Consider the following 13,859-nt stretch of genomic DNA (forward strand, 5'->3'; position numbering starts at 1 on the left):
ATGATTTAAGCTTCCGGGAACATGAAAAAATGTATAAAGAAACACCATAGATCAGGGAGAAATATTTATTCGTGGTTCGAATTTCCTCCATTGTTTACATATAGGTTATAGAACAATAATTCCAATGTTATTTATTACAAGTGTTTTGATTGGACAAAAATAAAGCTGAACAAGAGTTTATACATCAATAAATCCGAAAACGCGATGTATTCATACACGCCTGAAAACAAATAACATAGTACGGGGAAACTATTCAAATTTTTGCAATTGTTAATGAAGTGAATGAATTGGAATTATAAGAATCAAACATTCTTTTTGAAGAATTTATCGATGTGTAAACTCCGGCCATTTTACTCACAAACTTAACATAAAAGTGCTTCGCACTTTTATTCAGTTTGTGAGTAAAATGTCCGGAGTTTACACATCGATAAATTCTTCAAAAAGAATGTTTAATCCTATAATATCCTTGACCCAGGCGCCTATGTGCGCGCCAATAGAAATATTGATATAATGATAGCGCATGAATATATTTTTAATAAATTGCAACTTTGACATTAAAAATAAAATGCAATTTATTCATTTTTCAGATTTAAACCTGTAGTGAATAATGCTGATAATATAAATTGTGTGAGGGTGACTAGAAGGTCTCTTTAACATTAGTTAACTGTATGAAGAATGCCTAATCCATCTCGGGCACATAAAATTGGAGGGGGGGGGTCGTCACGTTTTCGACATTTTATGCAAGATAAGATATACTGGATGACTACCCCCCCCCCCCCTTATTATAGTGCCGGTAGTAGTGAATGAGAAGAATGTAAGAGCATGAAGTAACCAAGTCTGTACAGCCTGATAGCCTGGCCTTGTGCAGGTGACGCTACTGACGCACGGCTAGAGTGCAAGGCGGGATTTTCAAAAACCATGACGCTTGAAAAAAGATGAATGTAGCAGAAAATATTACGCACCAGATTTGAGTAACGAAAGATAGGAATATTTAAAAGTTTATTTTTCTTCTTTCTGTCTTAGTTATGTTGCACTCGCGCGTGGGAGCCGTTCCTTTGTGTAAATAATTTGTTTATTTGAACTGGTGACTCAGAACATTCATATATTTATAAATATTTGTGTTAGGTAAGTCATTAGAGAAAACTTTGTCTATCTTATTATGAAAATTTGGGTTCGAGTTCTCCAGGAGAAAAAACTTTGTCATTTTATTTGATAAATCTGGGTACGAGTTCTCCAGAGAAAAAACTTTGTCATTTCTGTCCTAAAAATCTGGGTACGAGTTCTCCTGGACAAAAAACTGTGATTTTCTGGAGAACTCGTACCCACATTTCTATTTGGTTATTTACTTAAAATTTGGTTAGAAGAAGGCAAGATTATCGCTAAGATGATTTTTCAATTTATTTATGTTGTGGAAATCGCATACAATCACCTAGAGTATATATCATATACTTATCCCAAAACGGAATTTTAAATCTTTGACCCGGTTCTTAGTACATGTATCATGCCCGGTTCTTAGTATCCTGCCCGGTTCTTCGAGTCCTGCCCGGTTCTTAGCATCCTGCCCGGTTCTTAGCATCCTGCCATGTTCTCGTCCTGTCCGGTTCTCAGTGTCCTGCCCGGTTCTTAGTGCCCTGCCCGGTTCTTAGTGTCCTGCCCGGTTCTTAGTGTCCAGCTCGGTTCTTTGTGTGCTGCCCGGATCTTAGTGTCCTGTTCGGTTCTTTGTATCCTGCCCGATTCTTAGTGTACTGCCCGGTTCTTAGTGTCCTGCCCGGTTCTTAGCATCCTGCCCGGCTCTTAGCATCCTGCCCGGTTCTTAGCATCCTGCCCGGTTCTTAGCATCCTGCCCGGTTCTTTGTGTCCTGCCCGGTTCTTAGTGCCCTGCCCGGTTCTTAGTGTCCTGCCCGGTTCTTAGTGTCCAGCTTGGTTCTGTGTGTGCTGCCCGGTTCTTAGTGTCCTGCCCGATTCTTAGTGTCCTGCCCGGTTCTGTGTGTCCTGCCCGGTTCTTAGTCTCCTGCCCGATTCTTAGTGTCCTGCCCGGTTCTTAGTGTCCAGCTCGGTTCTTTGTGTCCTGTTCGGTTCTTTGTGTCCTGCCCGGTTCTTAGCATCCTGCCCGGTTCTTTGTGTACTGCCCGGTTCTTCATGTCCTGCCCAGTTCTTAGTGCCCTGCCCGGTTCTTAGTATCCTGTCCGGTTCTCAGTGTCCTGCCCGGTTCTTAGTGCCCTGCCCGGTTCTTAGTGTCCTGCCCGGTTCTTAGTGTCCAGCTCGGTTCTTTGTGTGCTGCCCGGATCTTAGTGTCCTGTTCGGTTCTTTGTATCCTGCCCGGTTCTTAGTGTACTGCCCGGTTCTTAGTGTCCTGCCCGGTTCTTAGCATCCTGCCCGGCTCTTAGCATCCTGCCCGGTTCTTAGCATCCTGCCCGGTTCTTAGCATCCTGCCCGGTTTTTTGTGTCCTGCCCGGTTCTTAGTGCCCTGCCCGGTTCTTAGTGTCCTGCCCGGTTCTTAGTGTCCAGCTCGGTTCTGTGTGTGCTGCCCGGTTCTTAGTGTCCTGCCCGATTCTTAGTGTTCTGCCCGGTTCTTAGTGTCCTGCCCGGTTCTTAGTCTCCTGCCCGGTTCTTAGTCTCCTGCCCGGTTCTTAGTGTCCAGCTCGGTTCTTTGTGTCCTGTTCGGTTCTTTGTGTCCTGCCCGGTTCTTAGCATCCTGCCCGGTTCTTTGTGTACTGCCCGGTTCTTCATGTCCTGCCCAGTTCTTAGTGCCCTGCCCGGTTCTTAGTATCCTGCCCGGTTCTTAGTGTCCAGCTCGGTTCTTTGTGTGCTGCCCGGTTCTTAGTGTCCTGTTCGGTTCTTTGTGTCCTGCCCGATTCTTAGTGTACTGCCCGGTTCTTAGTGTCCTGTCCAGTTCTTAGTATCCTGCCCGGTTCTTAGCATCCTGCCCGGCTCTTAGCATCCTGCCCGGTTCTTAACATCCTGCCCGGTTCTTTGTGTCCTGCCCGGTTCTTAGTGCCCTGCCCGGTTCTTAGTGTCCTGCCCGGTTCTTAGTGTCCAGCTCGGTTCTGTGTGTGCTGCCCGGTTCTTAATGTCCTGTTCGGTTCTTTGTGTCCTGCCCGATTCTTAGTGTCCTGCCCGGTTCTGTGTGTCCTGCCCGGTTCTTAGTCTCCTGCCCGTTTCTTAGTCTCCTGCCCGGTTCTTAGTGTCCAGCTCGGTTCTTTGTGTCCTGTTCGGTTCTTTGTGTCCTGTCCGGTTCTTAGCATCCTGCCCGGTTCTTTGTGTACTGCCCGGTTCTTCATGTCCTGCCCAGTTCTTAGTGCCCTGCCCGGTTCTTAGTGACCAGCTCGGTTCTTTGTGATCTGCCCGGTTCTTAGTGTCTTACCCGGTTCTTAGTGTCCAGCTCGCTTCTTTGTGTCCTGCCCGGTTCTTTGTGTCTTACCCGGTTCTTAGTGTCCAGCTCGGTTCTTTGTGTCCTGCCCGGTTCTTTGTGTCCTGCCCGGTTCTTAGTATCGGAATACCCGGCGTGTAAATTGTACAGTATGTAGGTCATGAACACCCACTCACCCTCCCGCTACCACTTCATCAGATCGACGTATCACGTTATTTTAGGCTCATAAAACAACATTAAGAATTGTAGGTTTTGTTGGGGAAAATGCCTCTCCCCTTTCTACATGTATGAAGTCCTTAATAGAATGTAAAGATAGGAGCATGTCTTTTCTCTGTAGTCCTTTATAGAGTTATGGACCGGAGCATGTTCTTTATATGAAGTACTTTACATGTAAATATACCGCAATAAAATCTTTGATCCGCTCCTGAATCGCTTATCCAGGATTTGCTCTGTTTCTGTCTCCTTTTCCATATATCATTTCAAATGGTTGCACTTCATCAGGCAGCGGCGTAGCTTGGGGAGATAAATATGGAAGCAGAAAGGGCAGGGGGTTGGGGGCCGCCTTAAGGCCCCCAATGGGTCCAGGGCAAGCCCTGGTGGGGGCCCAGTGGGCGAAGTCCCCGGAAGCTGGTGCATTTTAGACAATTAAGAAAGGTATTTTCAAAGTCTCCAATACACATTCTCTTTAATTTTAAACACAGGCACATGGGGTAAGGATGCAATATCCCTCTGCGTATTGAAACGAATATTGTTTTTGTTTCGGATTACAATACATCATGTTATAGATATGATGTCATTTTTAAAGACCCGGAGCCCGAGCCCAAAACAGATAAAGATAAAATCATTCAGCATTTTCGACCAACTATTTATTCCTGTTTTTATATTATTTAAAATCTAATATTCATTTTAACTTGACTTTAAATTAATTTTTTTTTACCTCAACAATGTGGAAGCACATGCTTCCGTGCTTCATAGGAAGCTACGCCACTGTCAGGCCAGCTAAACGGAAGTTCGTCCGGTCAACGAATTGGGGGCTTTTTTCCAGTGGAGGAATTTGCTTTCTGGAGAATCACCTTAATCGTTGGAAAGAGAAAATAGCCAGGTATAATTGGATGCATTCTACATACATGTATCAGTAACGTTATAAACTGTTTAAAAAGGTGCATAAATGAACAAGAAAAAAAACCCACAAAACCGTATAAACTTCATTAGGAGACAGTTACCGACTTCTGTACGAAAGCAAGCATGTATTGTCGTTCTCGTCCACATTGAACCCACTTCAAATGAACTTAACGTACAACTTTATAGATACGATCTTGCAAACGGAAAGGAAGATAACTCCTGTGTAATCAGAAAATTTTGCACAAACACACGATTTTACAGAGATTGACAACTTTTATTTTTCGTTATATTTACATGCAAAGTAAGATAAATTGGCTGCTTGTTTATGATTTTAGAACGGATGAATATAACTTATGAAGACTAACGTTCCCCCTTCCTTGATTTAGGATCCCGAAGTTTGGGCAAATGGAGATGTTTTTAATTTAATTTTATTTATTTGCTTGTCAAGAATTTTCAGACAATTGTGAATTGAATTTCTCCGGCTGATTCCCATTTTTAAAACGACACGCCAGGGCCTGAGGGAAAGTGTAAAAAAAAATCTGAAATTAAATTAAATCTTGAAATGAACGAGGAGCGAATCGTATTCTCTAAATTATATCATATCAAATGAGAGTCTTATGCTTGACTCAGATTGCTGATGCTATAGAATTGATACTTGTTTATTTTGTATCTACATGTATAATGCAATGATAAGATTCAATGCATATGACATAATTATATATTGTAATATTCAAAGAGAGGGGCCAGTAAGTTAAACGAACTTGTCTTTAATCCGATTGATTATCCAATAAGATATGTTCAAATTAAATAAAACATAAAGAACTTATTTTAGTCCAATGTAAGTTGGAACAATGTCATATAATCCATGTCTCGACTATATGAAGCAGAAATGTCTCAAAGAAACCCACTTATCATAAACTTTGCATTTATCTTAACGCTATCCTACGATCATTTGAACAAAGTGGGGGTTATTGCAAGAAAATATTGGAAATTCTACGTCTCTTCGAGACTCAACCCTAAAGTTAAGTGAATAAATCTTTGGAGACGTATATAGTGTATTTACAATCAAACACCTAAAAATATTGAGACTGGTATTGAAAACGACGTGTTTTAAAATCACGGAAACTTCTGTCGATAAGCTTTGTGCATACATGTATGTGTACAATATTCACTCCAAAAACAGCATCAGACACTGAACCGGTACACCAGTGTCCATTTCTGCTACAGGTTCTTTTACAGAGAGCATCCCAAACCACCATCAGACACTGAACCAGTACACCAATGTCCATATCTACTACAGGTTCTTCTACTGAGAACATCCCAAACCACCACAAGGCTTTCTCGACCTTTAAGTTCTGAAAATTCAAATGATGACATATTACATCAACAGAAGTATGATATATCAGATAAACAGAAGTATGATATATCAGATAAACAGAGACATCATATATCAGATAAATAGAATTATGATATATTAGATAAACAGAGACATGATATATCAGATACACAGAAGTATGATATATCAGATAAACAGAGACATGATATATCAGATAAACAGAGACATCATATATCAGATAAACAGAAATTTGATATATCAGATAAACAGAGATATGATATATCAGATAAACAGAAGTATGATATATCAGATAAAAATAAGTATAATATATCAGATAGATAGAAGTATAATATATCAGATAAACAGAAGTATGATATATCAGATAAACAGAAGTATGGTATATCAGATTAACAGAGGCATGATATATGAGATAAACAGAGCATGATATATAAGATAAACAGAAGTATGATATATCAGATAAACAGAAGTATGATATATCAGATAAACAGAGACATCATATATCAGATGAACAGAAGTATGATATATAAAAAAACAGAGACATGATATATCAGATAAACAGAAGTATGATATATCATATAAAAATAAGAATAATATATCAGATAAATAGAAGTATAATATATCAGATAAATAGAAGTATGATATATCAGATAAACAGAAGTATGATATATCATATAAAAATAAGTATAATATATCAGATAAACAGAAGTATGGTATATCATATAAAAATAAGTATAATATATCAGATAAACAGAAGTATGGTATATCAGATTAACAGAGGCATGATATATGAGATAAACAGAGACATGATATATCATATAAAAATAAGAATAATATATCAGATAAATAGAAGTATAATATATCAGATAAATAGAAGTATGATATATCAGATAAACAGAAGTATGATATATCAGATAAACAGAAGTATGATATATCAGATAAACAGAGACATGATATATCAGATAAACAGAAATATGATATATCAGATAAACAGAAGTATGATATATCATATAAAAATAAGTATAATATATCAGATAAATAGAAGTATGATATATCAGATAAACAGAAGTATGATATATCAGATAAACAGAAGTATGATATATCAGATAAACAGAAGTATAATATATCAGATAAACAGAAGTATGATATATCAGATAAACAGAAGTATTATATATCAGATAAACAGAAGTATGATATATCAGATAAACAGAAGTATTATATATCAGATAAACAGAAGTATGATATATCAGATAAACAGAAGTATGATATATCAGATAAACAGAAGTATAATATATCCGATAAACAGAAATATGATATATCAGATAAACAGAAGTATGATATATCAGAAAAACAGAAATATGATATATCAGAAAAACAGAGGCATGATATATCACATCAACAGAAGTATGATATATCAGATAAATAGAAGTATGATATATCAGATAAACAGAGGTATGATATATCAGATAAACAGAAGTATGATATATCAGAAAAACAGAAATATGATATATCAGAAAAACAGAAGTATGATATATCAAATAAACAGAAATATGATATATCACATCAACAGAAGTATTATATATGAGATACACAGAAGTATGATATATCAGATAAACAGAAGTATGATATATCAGATAAATAGAAGTATGATATATCAGATTAACAGAAGTATAATATATCAGATAAACAGAAGTATGATATATCAGATAAATAGAAGTATGATATATCAGATAAATAGAAGTATTATATATCAGATAAACAGAGACATGATATATCAGATAAACAGAAGTATTATATATCAGATAAACAGAAGTATGATATATCAGATAAATAGAAGTATGATATATCAGATAAACAGAGGCATGATATATAAGATAAACAGAAGTATGATATATCAGATAAACAGAAGTATGATATATCAGATAAACAGAGGCATGATATATCAGAAAAACAGAAGTATGATATATCAGATAAACAGAAGTATGATATATCAGATAAACAGAGGCATGATATATAAGATAAACAGAAGTATGATATATCAGATAAACAGAAGTATAATATATCAGATAAACAGAGGCATGATATATCAGAAAAACAGAAGTATGATATATCAGATACACAGAAGTATGATATATCAGATAAACAGAGGCATGATATATCAGATAAACAGAAGTATGATATATCAGATAAACAGAAGTATTATATATCAGATAAACAGAGGCATGAATTATCAGAAAAACAAAAGTATGATATATTAGATAAACAGAAGTATGATATATCAGATAAACAGAAGTATGATATATCATATAAACAGAAGTATGATATATTAGATAAACAGAAGTATGGTATATCAGATTAACAGAAGTATGATATATCAGATAAACAGAAGTATGATATATTAGATAAATAGAAGTATGATATATCAGATAAACAGAAGTATGATATATCAGATAAACAGAAGTATGGTATATCAGATTAACAGAAGTATGATATATCAGATAAACAGAAGTATGATATATCAGATAAACAGAAGTATGATATATCAGATAAACAGAAGTATTATATATCAGATAAACAGAGATATGATATATCAGATAAACAGAGACATGATATATCAGATAAACAGAGGCATGATATATCACATCAACAGAAGTATGATATATCAGATAAATAGAAGTATGATATATCAGATAAACAGAGGTATGATATATCAGATAAACAGAAGTATGATATATCAGAAAAACAGAAATATGATATATCAGAAAAACAGAAGTATGATATATCAGATAAACAGAAATATGATATATCAGATACACAGAAGTATGATATATCAGATAAACAGAGGCATGATATATAAGATAAACAGAAGTATGATATATCAGATACACAGAAGTATGATATATCAGATAAACAGAGGCATGATATATAAGATAAACAGAGGCATGATATATAAGATAAACAGAGGCATGATATATAAGATAAACAGAAGTATGATATATCAGATACACAGAAGTATGATATATCAGATAAACAGAGACATGATATATAAGATAAACAGAGGCATGATATATAAGATAAACAGAGGCATGATATATAAGATAAACAGAGGCATGATATATAAGATAAACAGAGGCATGATATATAAGATAAACAGAGGCATGATATATCAGATAAACAGAAGTATGATATATCAGATAAACAGAAGTATGATATATCAGATAAACAGAAGTATGATATATCAGATAAACAGAAGTATGATATATCAGATAAACAGATGTATGATATATCAGATAAACAGAAGTATGATATATCAGATAAACAGATGTATGATATATCAGATAAACAGAAGTATGATATATTAGATAAACAGAAGTATGATATATTAGATAAACAGAAGTATGATATATCAGATAAACAGAGACATGATATATAAGATAAACAGAGGCATGATATATAAGATAAACAGAGGCATGATATATAAGATAAACAGAGGCATGATATATCAGATAAACAGAAGTATGATATATCAGATAAACAGAAGTATGATATATCAGATAAACAGAAGTATGATATATCAGATAAACAGAAGTATAATATATCAGATAAACAGATGTATGATATATCAGATAAACAGAAGTATGATATATCAGATAAACAGATGTATGATATATCAGATAAACAGAAGTATGATATATTAGATAAACAGAAGTATGATATATCAGATAACAGATGTATGATATATCAGATAAACAGAAGTATGATATATCAGATAAACAGAAGTATGATATATCAGATAAACAGATGTATGATATATCAGATAAACAGAAGTATGATATATCAGATAAACAGAAGTATGATATATCAGATAAACAGAAGTATGATATATCAGATAAACAGAAGTATGATATATCAGATAAACAGAAGTATGATATATCAGATAAACAGAAGTATGATATATCAGATAAACAGAAGTATGATATATCAGATAAACAGATGTATGATATATCAGATAAACAGATGTATGATACAGATGAAGATGCCAGAGTGTAGGTACCTATATATCTATTGCTGCGTTGTCTAACAGTAGTACTATCAACATACTACCTGTATCCTTTGGTTATAAGTAAATTAATTCATTATCCAGGTTCAGCCTGTGGCCTCAGGGTGTATAGAATAAAACCCCGGATACATCCTTGTACACCCTTGATAGCTAATAATATTCCCCAAAAATGGCAATACATGTAATAGTAATATGATGAAATGTGGTTTATTATTACATTATCCATTATCTTGTCTGGATCTACAAATGGAAATCTAAATTCTGTAATTTTCTATACACGCAATGACATACTTATCGTTTTAACCTTTAGTCGACTGTTTGACCTTCCTATTTACAGGTGTATGATAGTACGTTTGTAATAGGTCGATATTCGAATCTCTAGGAAGTAGGAGGATTCTGATTACTGAATAAAATAACTTGACAGCCAGCTAGTTCATTGCCATCAAGATGAGAGGGGTGTTTAACATAATATGCACACTATGCTTAATTCCTAAGGCCTATGGTGAGTACTTTTGTAGTCTTCTTTTCTGAAGATGACCTGAATAATTATCATAAAGAAGAGGTTTTTGGACATAGATAAGTCACTGCGTGGACATTTATGATTTAATTTCCCCTCATATGCTAGTGAGACTGTAGTCGGTGTAATCCGGTTCTTTGATTGAATCTAATATCCATGTATGATTAAAAAGATAAAATGTGAACAGCAAATATATATAGAATACTAGTACTCTTCTTGGTATATTCTTCACTTTGTTCAAGGCTCTATAATCGTGATTCTTTCATCTAAAAAGATTCTACATAACCTGTCATGAAATTTTAATGGTATTAACAAGACACCTTACTTTTTTATATTACAGATAATGAAGATAGAACTGATAATTTAGACAATAAATATTTTAATTATCTTTACAGGGTTCTCCATTAGGCGGTCTTCGTTTGACCCAAATGCATTATTCCAACAACAGGCTCAGATCGCATCTTCCTCCATTAAAGGATCCGGAAGTGTAGCGTCTCCTAGCGGAGGAACCTCGGGTTCTCAATCCGGGGGTTCTTCAAGTTCATCATCATCATTTGACCCCAATTCTTTGAACAACCAAATGATGCAGAGTGCAAACCAGGGACCTCCAAACTCAGGCAGTTCTTCCGGCGCTGCGTCGTCTTTTGATCCAAATTCACTCAATAATCAGATGATGCAAAGTGGCGGTTCATCATCGGGAGGATTTGATCCAAATGCCTTGAATAATCAAATAATGCAGCAGAACTCCCAAAGTAGCACCGGAGGTGGAAGTGGAACTGCATCATTTAACCCAGATACTGTAAATAAGCCGATATCGCAGTCTCAAAGCGCCGGTGGTTCCAGTGGTGGATCCAGTAGTTCTAGTCAGATGAGTGGAGGATCATCGTCCGGCTCATCGTCGTTTAATCCAAATACATTAAATCAGCAGATGTCCCAGCCCCAAAGTACTGGGAGTGGTAGCAGTATGGGAGGCGGTTCCAGTGCTTCCTCCGGTAGTTCTTCCTCTTTCAACCCAAACGCAATGAACCAGCAAATGTCACAATCCCTAAGTTCGGGAGGTTCAACTGGCGGATCTAGTCAAATGAGCGGCGGTTCTAGTCAAATGAGTGGTGGGTCTAGTCAAATGAGTGGTGGATCTAGCCAAATGAGTAGTGGATCTAATCAAATGAGCGGTGGATCTAGTCAAATGAGTGGTGGTTCGTCTAGCATGTCAGGTGGTGGTTTTGATCCTACATCCATGAATAATCAGATGCTGCAAAATAATCTGCAACAAATGGCCACTGGTCAACAGACAAATGCCAACATGATGAGTGGTGGTTCTTCTGGCGGAAGCGGGGGTAGCTCAAGCATGTCCAGCATGAGTGGTAGTGGCGGATCCAGTGGAAGTGGAGGAGGAAGTTTTGATCCAAACTCTCTTAATAAACCAGAAAATAATAAGATTGACCCTAGTATGTTTATGTCCAATATGGGCGGATCTGGCGGTAGTAGCTCGAGCGGAAGCTCCAGTGGCGGAAGTTCAAGTGGCGGATCCAGTCAAATGATGAGCGGAGGAAGTTCCGGTGGCGGAAGTTCCGGTGGCGGATCCAGTCAAATGATGTCGACTTCCAGCATGATGGGTGGAGGAAGTTCTGGTGGGAGTTCGAGTGGCGGATCTAGTCAAATGATGTCGCCTTCCAACATGATGAGCGGTGGAAGTTCTGGTGGGAGTTCAAGTGGTGGATCTAATCAAATGATGTCGCCTTCCAACATGATGGGTGGAGGAAGTTCTGGCGGAAGTTCGAGCGGCGGATCTAGTCAAATGATGTCGCCTTCCAACATGATGGGCGGTGGAAGTTCTGGCGGGAGTTCTGGCGGAAGTTCAAGCGGCGGATCAAGTTCGAGCAGCGGAGGAAGCATGCCAAACTTTAACCCCAATCAGCTGATACAGAACATGATGAGTGGCATGAATCTCATGAACCCTAGTCAATTTGTCGGCAGGAAAAGATTTGTCCGTTAAATGAGGAACAATTTCAATAAATTACGAAGTACATCTTTTTATGTCGTTTATTCAAATCCATTCGGGCCACTCAAATTTTAATCGGTTTGAAACACTTTGCCAGGGTAACCACTATGAGCCTATCAAGCGAAACCATGAATTAATACAAGAATTAAACGCGCATAACGATGCAAATTCTAACTATTTAGCAGAATGGTGAATCAAAACAATATGTACCGTAATTTCTGTCGGAGCTGCATGTACTTCCTAGTAGATCTTCAAAGGCAGCGAAGTAAACGCGACTTGCGCAAGCTATACTTATTCTCGCATCTGATTTGAAGATTCGTTGGAAACTCCACCTTCGTTAGGTTTTCAAACTTCCTGAATCAATAAATTACATGCTCTTGGTCCACCTTACACTTTCACAGCTCGACTCCTCGTTCTAGTTGCTATGCGTTATCGCTTAATGAAAAGTATGCTGGAGTGAAGCCTTGCTGTTTGTACCCTCATGTAATTTCGAAAAGGAAATTTATATTTTAATTTCATTCCTGTCGGAATATTCCCAGCCGTTGAAATCGTCGTAGTATACATGTATTTATTACTTCACTTTCATGAAGAAATGGCTATCATTTCTATTGGTAAAGATATTGACGGTAAAGACCTAGGAAATGTAAATATTATGCGATATAACCCGGGTTGAGCCACTTTACGCTCGATAAAAATTCATAATCCGCGAAGCTTATCGTAAAAAAGTGAAACTGACCCAAACCAGGTTATGTTGCATAATATGCCCCAAAATCAAATTCATTAAAATAATAAAACAATGTCCTTTCTAAACACTTTTTATTTCGTTTTATCTGGATTAACCTGTGCTATAGATCTGTGAGGGTTGTCCTTAGAGTTCGAAGACGAATGTCCATAAATGCGACGCTGACGTCTTACACTTACAAAGTATATACATGTACCGTGAGCAGAATCAACAATCACCAGTAGAAATGTCTACAAATAGTAGGAGATAAAGAAAAACAAAGACATAAAATTACACCCGATATTGATATATCAAACATACCCCCCTTCTCTCTCTCTCTCTCTCTCTCTCTCTCTCTCTCTCTCTCTCTCTCTCTCTCTCTCTCTCTCTCGTCTGTCGTTTGTCTGAAAAGAGTTATTAAAAAATTCAAAAGATTTGATGTTTTGTGCTAAATTTGAGGTTTATAACATTATATGAACAATAATTTTGATGTTTAATTTCATCAAGGTTACATGTATGCTGATCATTTATAAAAAGTCAATACGTATTTACATTTAGGGTACGAAACATTATTCGGTTCACCTACCTCAAGATGTTACTTGTGTTGAATGTTGGTTTCACAATTAATATTGCATTCTTTAAACAAAAACATTGCGCATCAATAAGTTACATTTTCATAAAATAATCGCTAAACGGTTTTTGTATAATATCAA

At 36.6% G+C, this 13,859-nt stretch overlaps 1 protein-coding gene across 2 annotated transcripts; it reads left to right on the forward strand.

Moving 5' to 3' along the window:
• Nucleotides 1-10,319: 10,319 nt before the first annotated feature.
• Nucleotides 10,320-12,452, forward strand: LOC125652714 (uncharacterized transmembrane protein DDB_G0289901-like). 2 transcript variants are annotated; one of them, XM_048882083.2, is made up of 3 exons: nucleotides 10,354-10,408; nucleotides 10,819-11,562; nucleotides 11,638-12,452. In XM_048882083.2, exons 1-3 carry the CDS (start codon nucleotides 10,354-10,356, stop codon nucleotides 12,417-12,419), a joined length of 1,581 nt encoding a protein of 526 aa, XP_048738040.2. In that variant the 3' UTR covers nucleotides 12,420-12,452. The 2 variants fall into 2 exon arrangements, with proteins under 2 accessions (XP_056023060.1, XP_048738040.2); XM_056167085.1 differs by having other exon boundaries at nucleotides 10,320-10,408; nucleotides 10,819-12,452.
• Nucleotides 12,453-13,859: the final 1,407 nt, after the last annotated feature.

Source organism: Ostrea edulis, chromosome 5 (genome assembly GCF_947568905.1).
Source record: "Ostrea edulis chromosome 5, xbOstEdul1.1, whole genome shotgun sequence".
Taxonomy (NCBI): domain Eukaryota; kingdom Metazoa; phylum Mollusca; class Bivalvia; order Ostreida; family Ostreidae; genus Ostrea; species Ostrea edulis.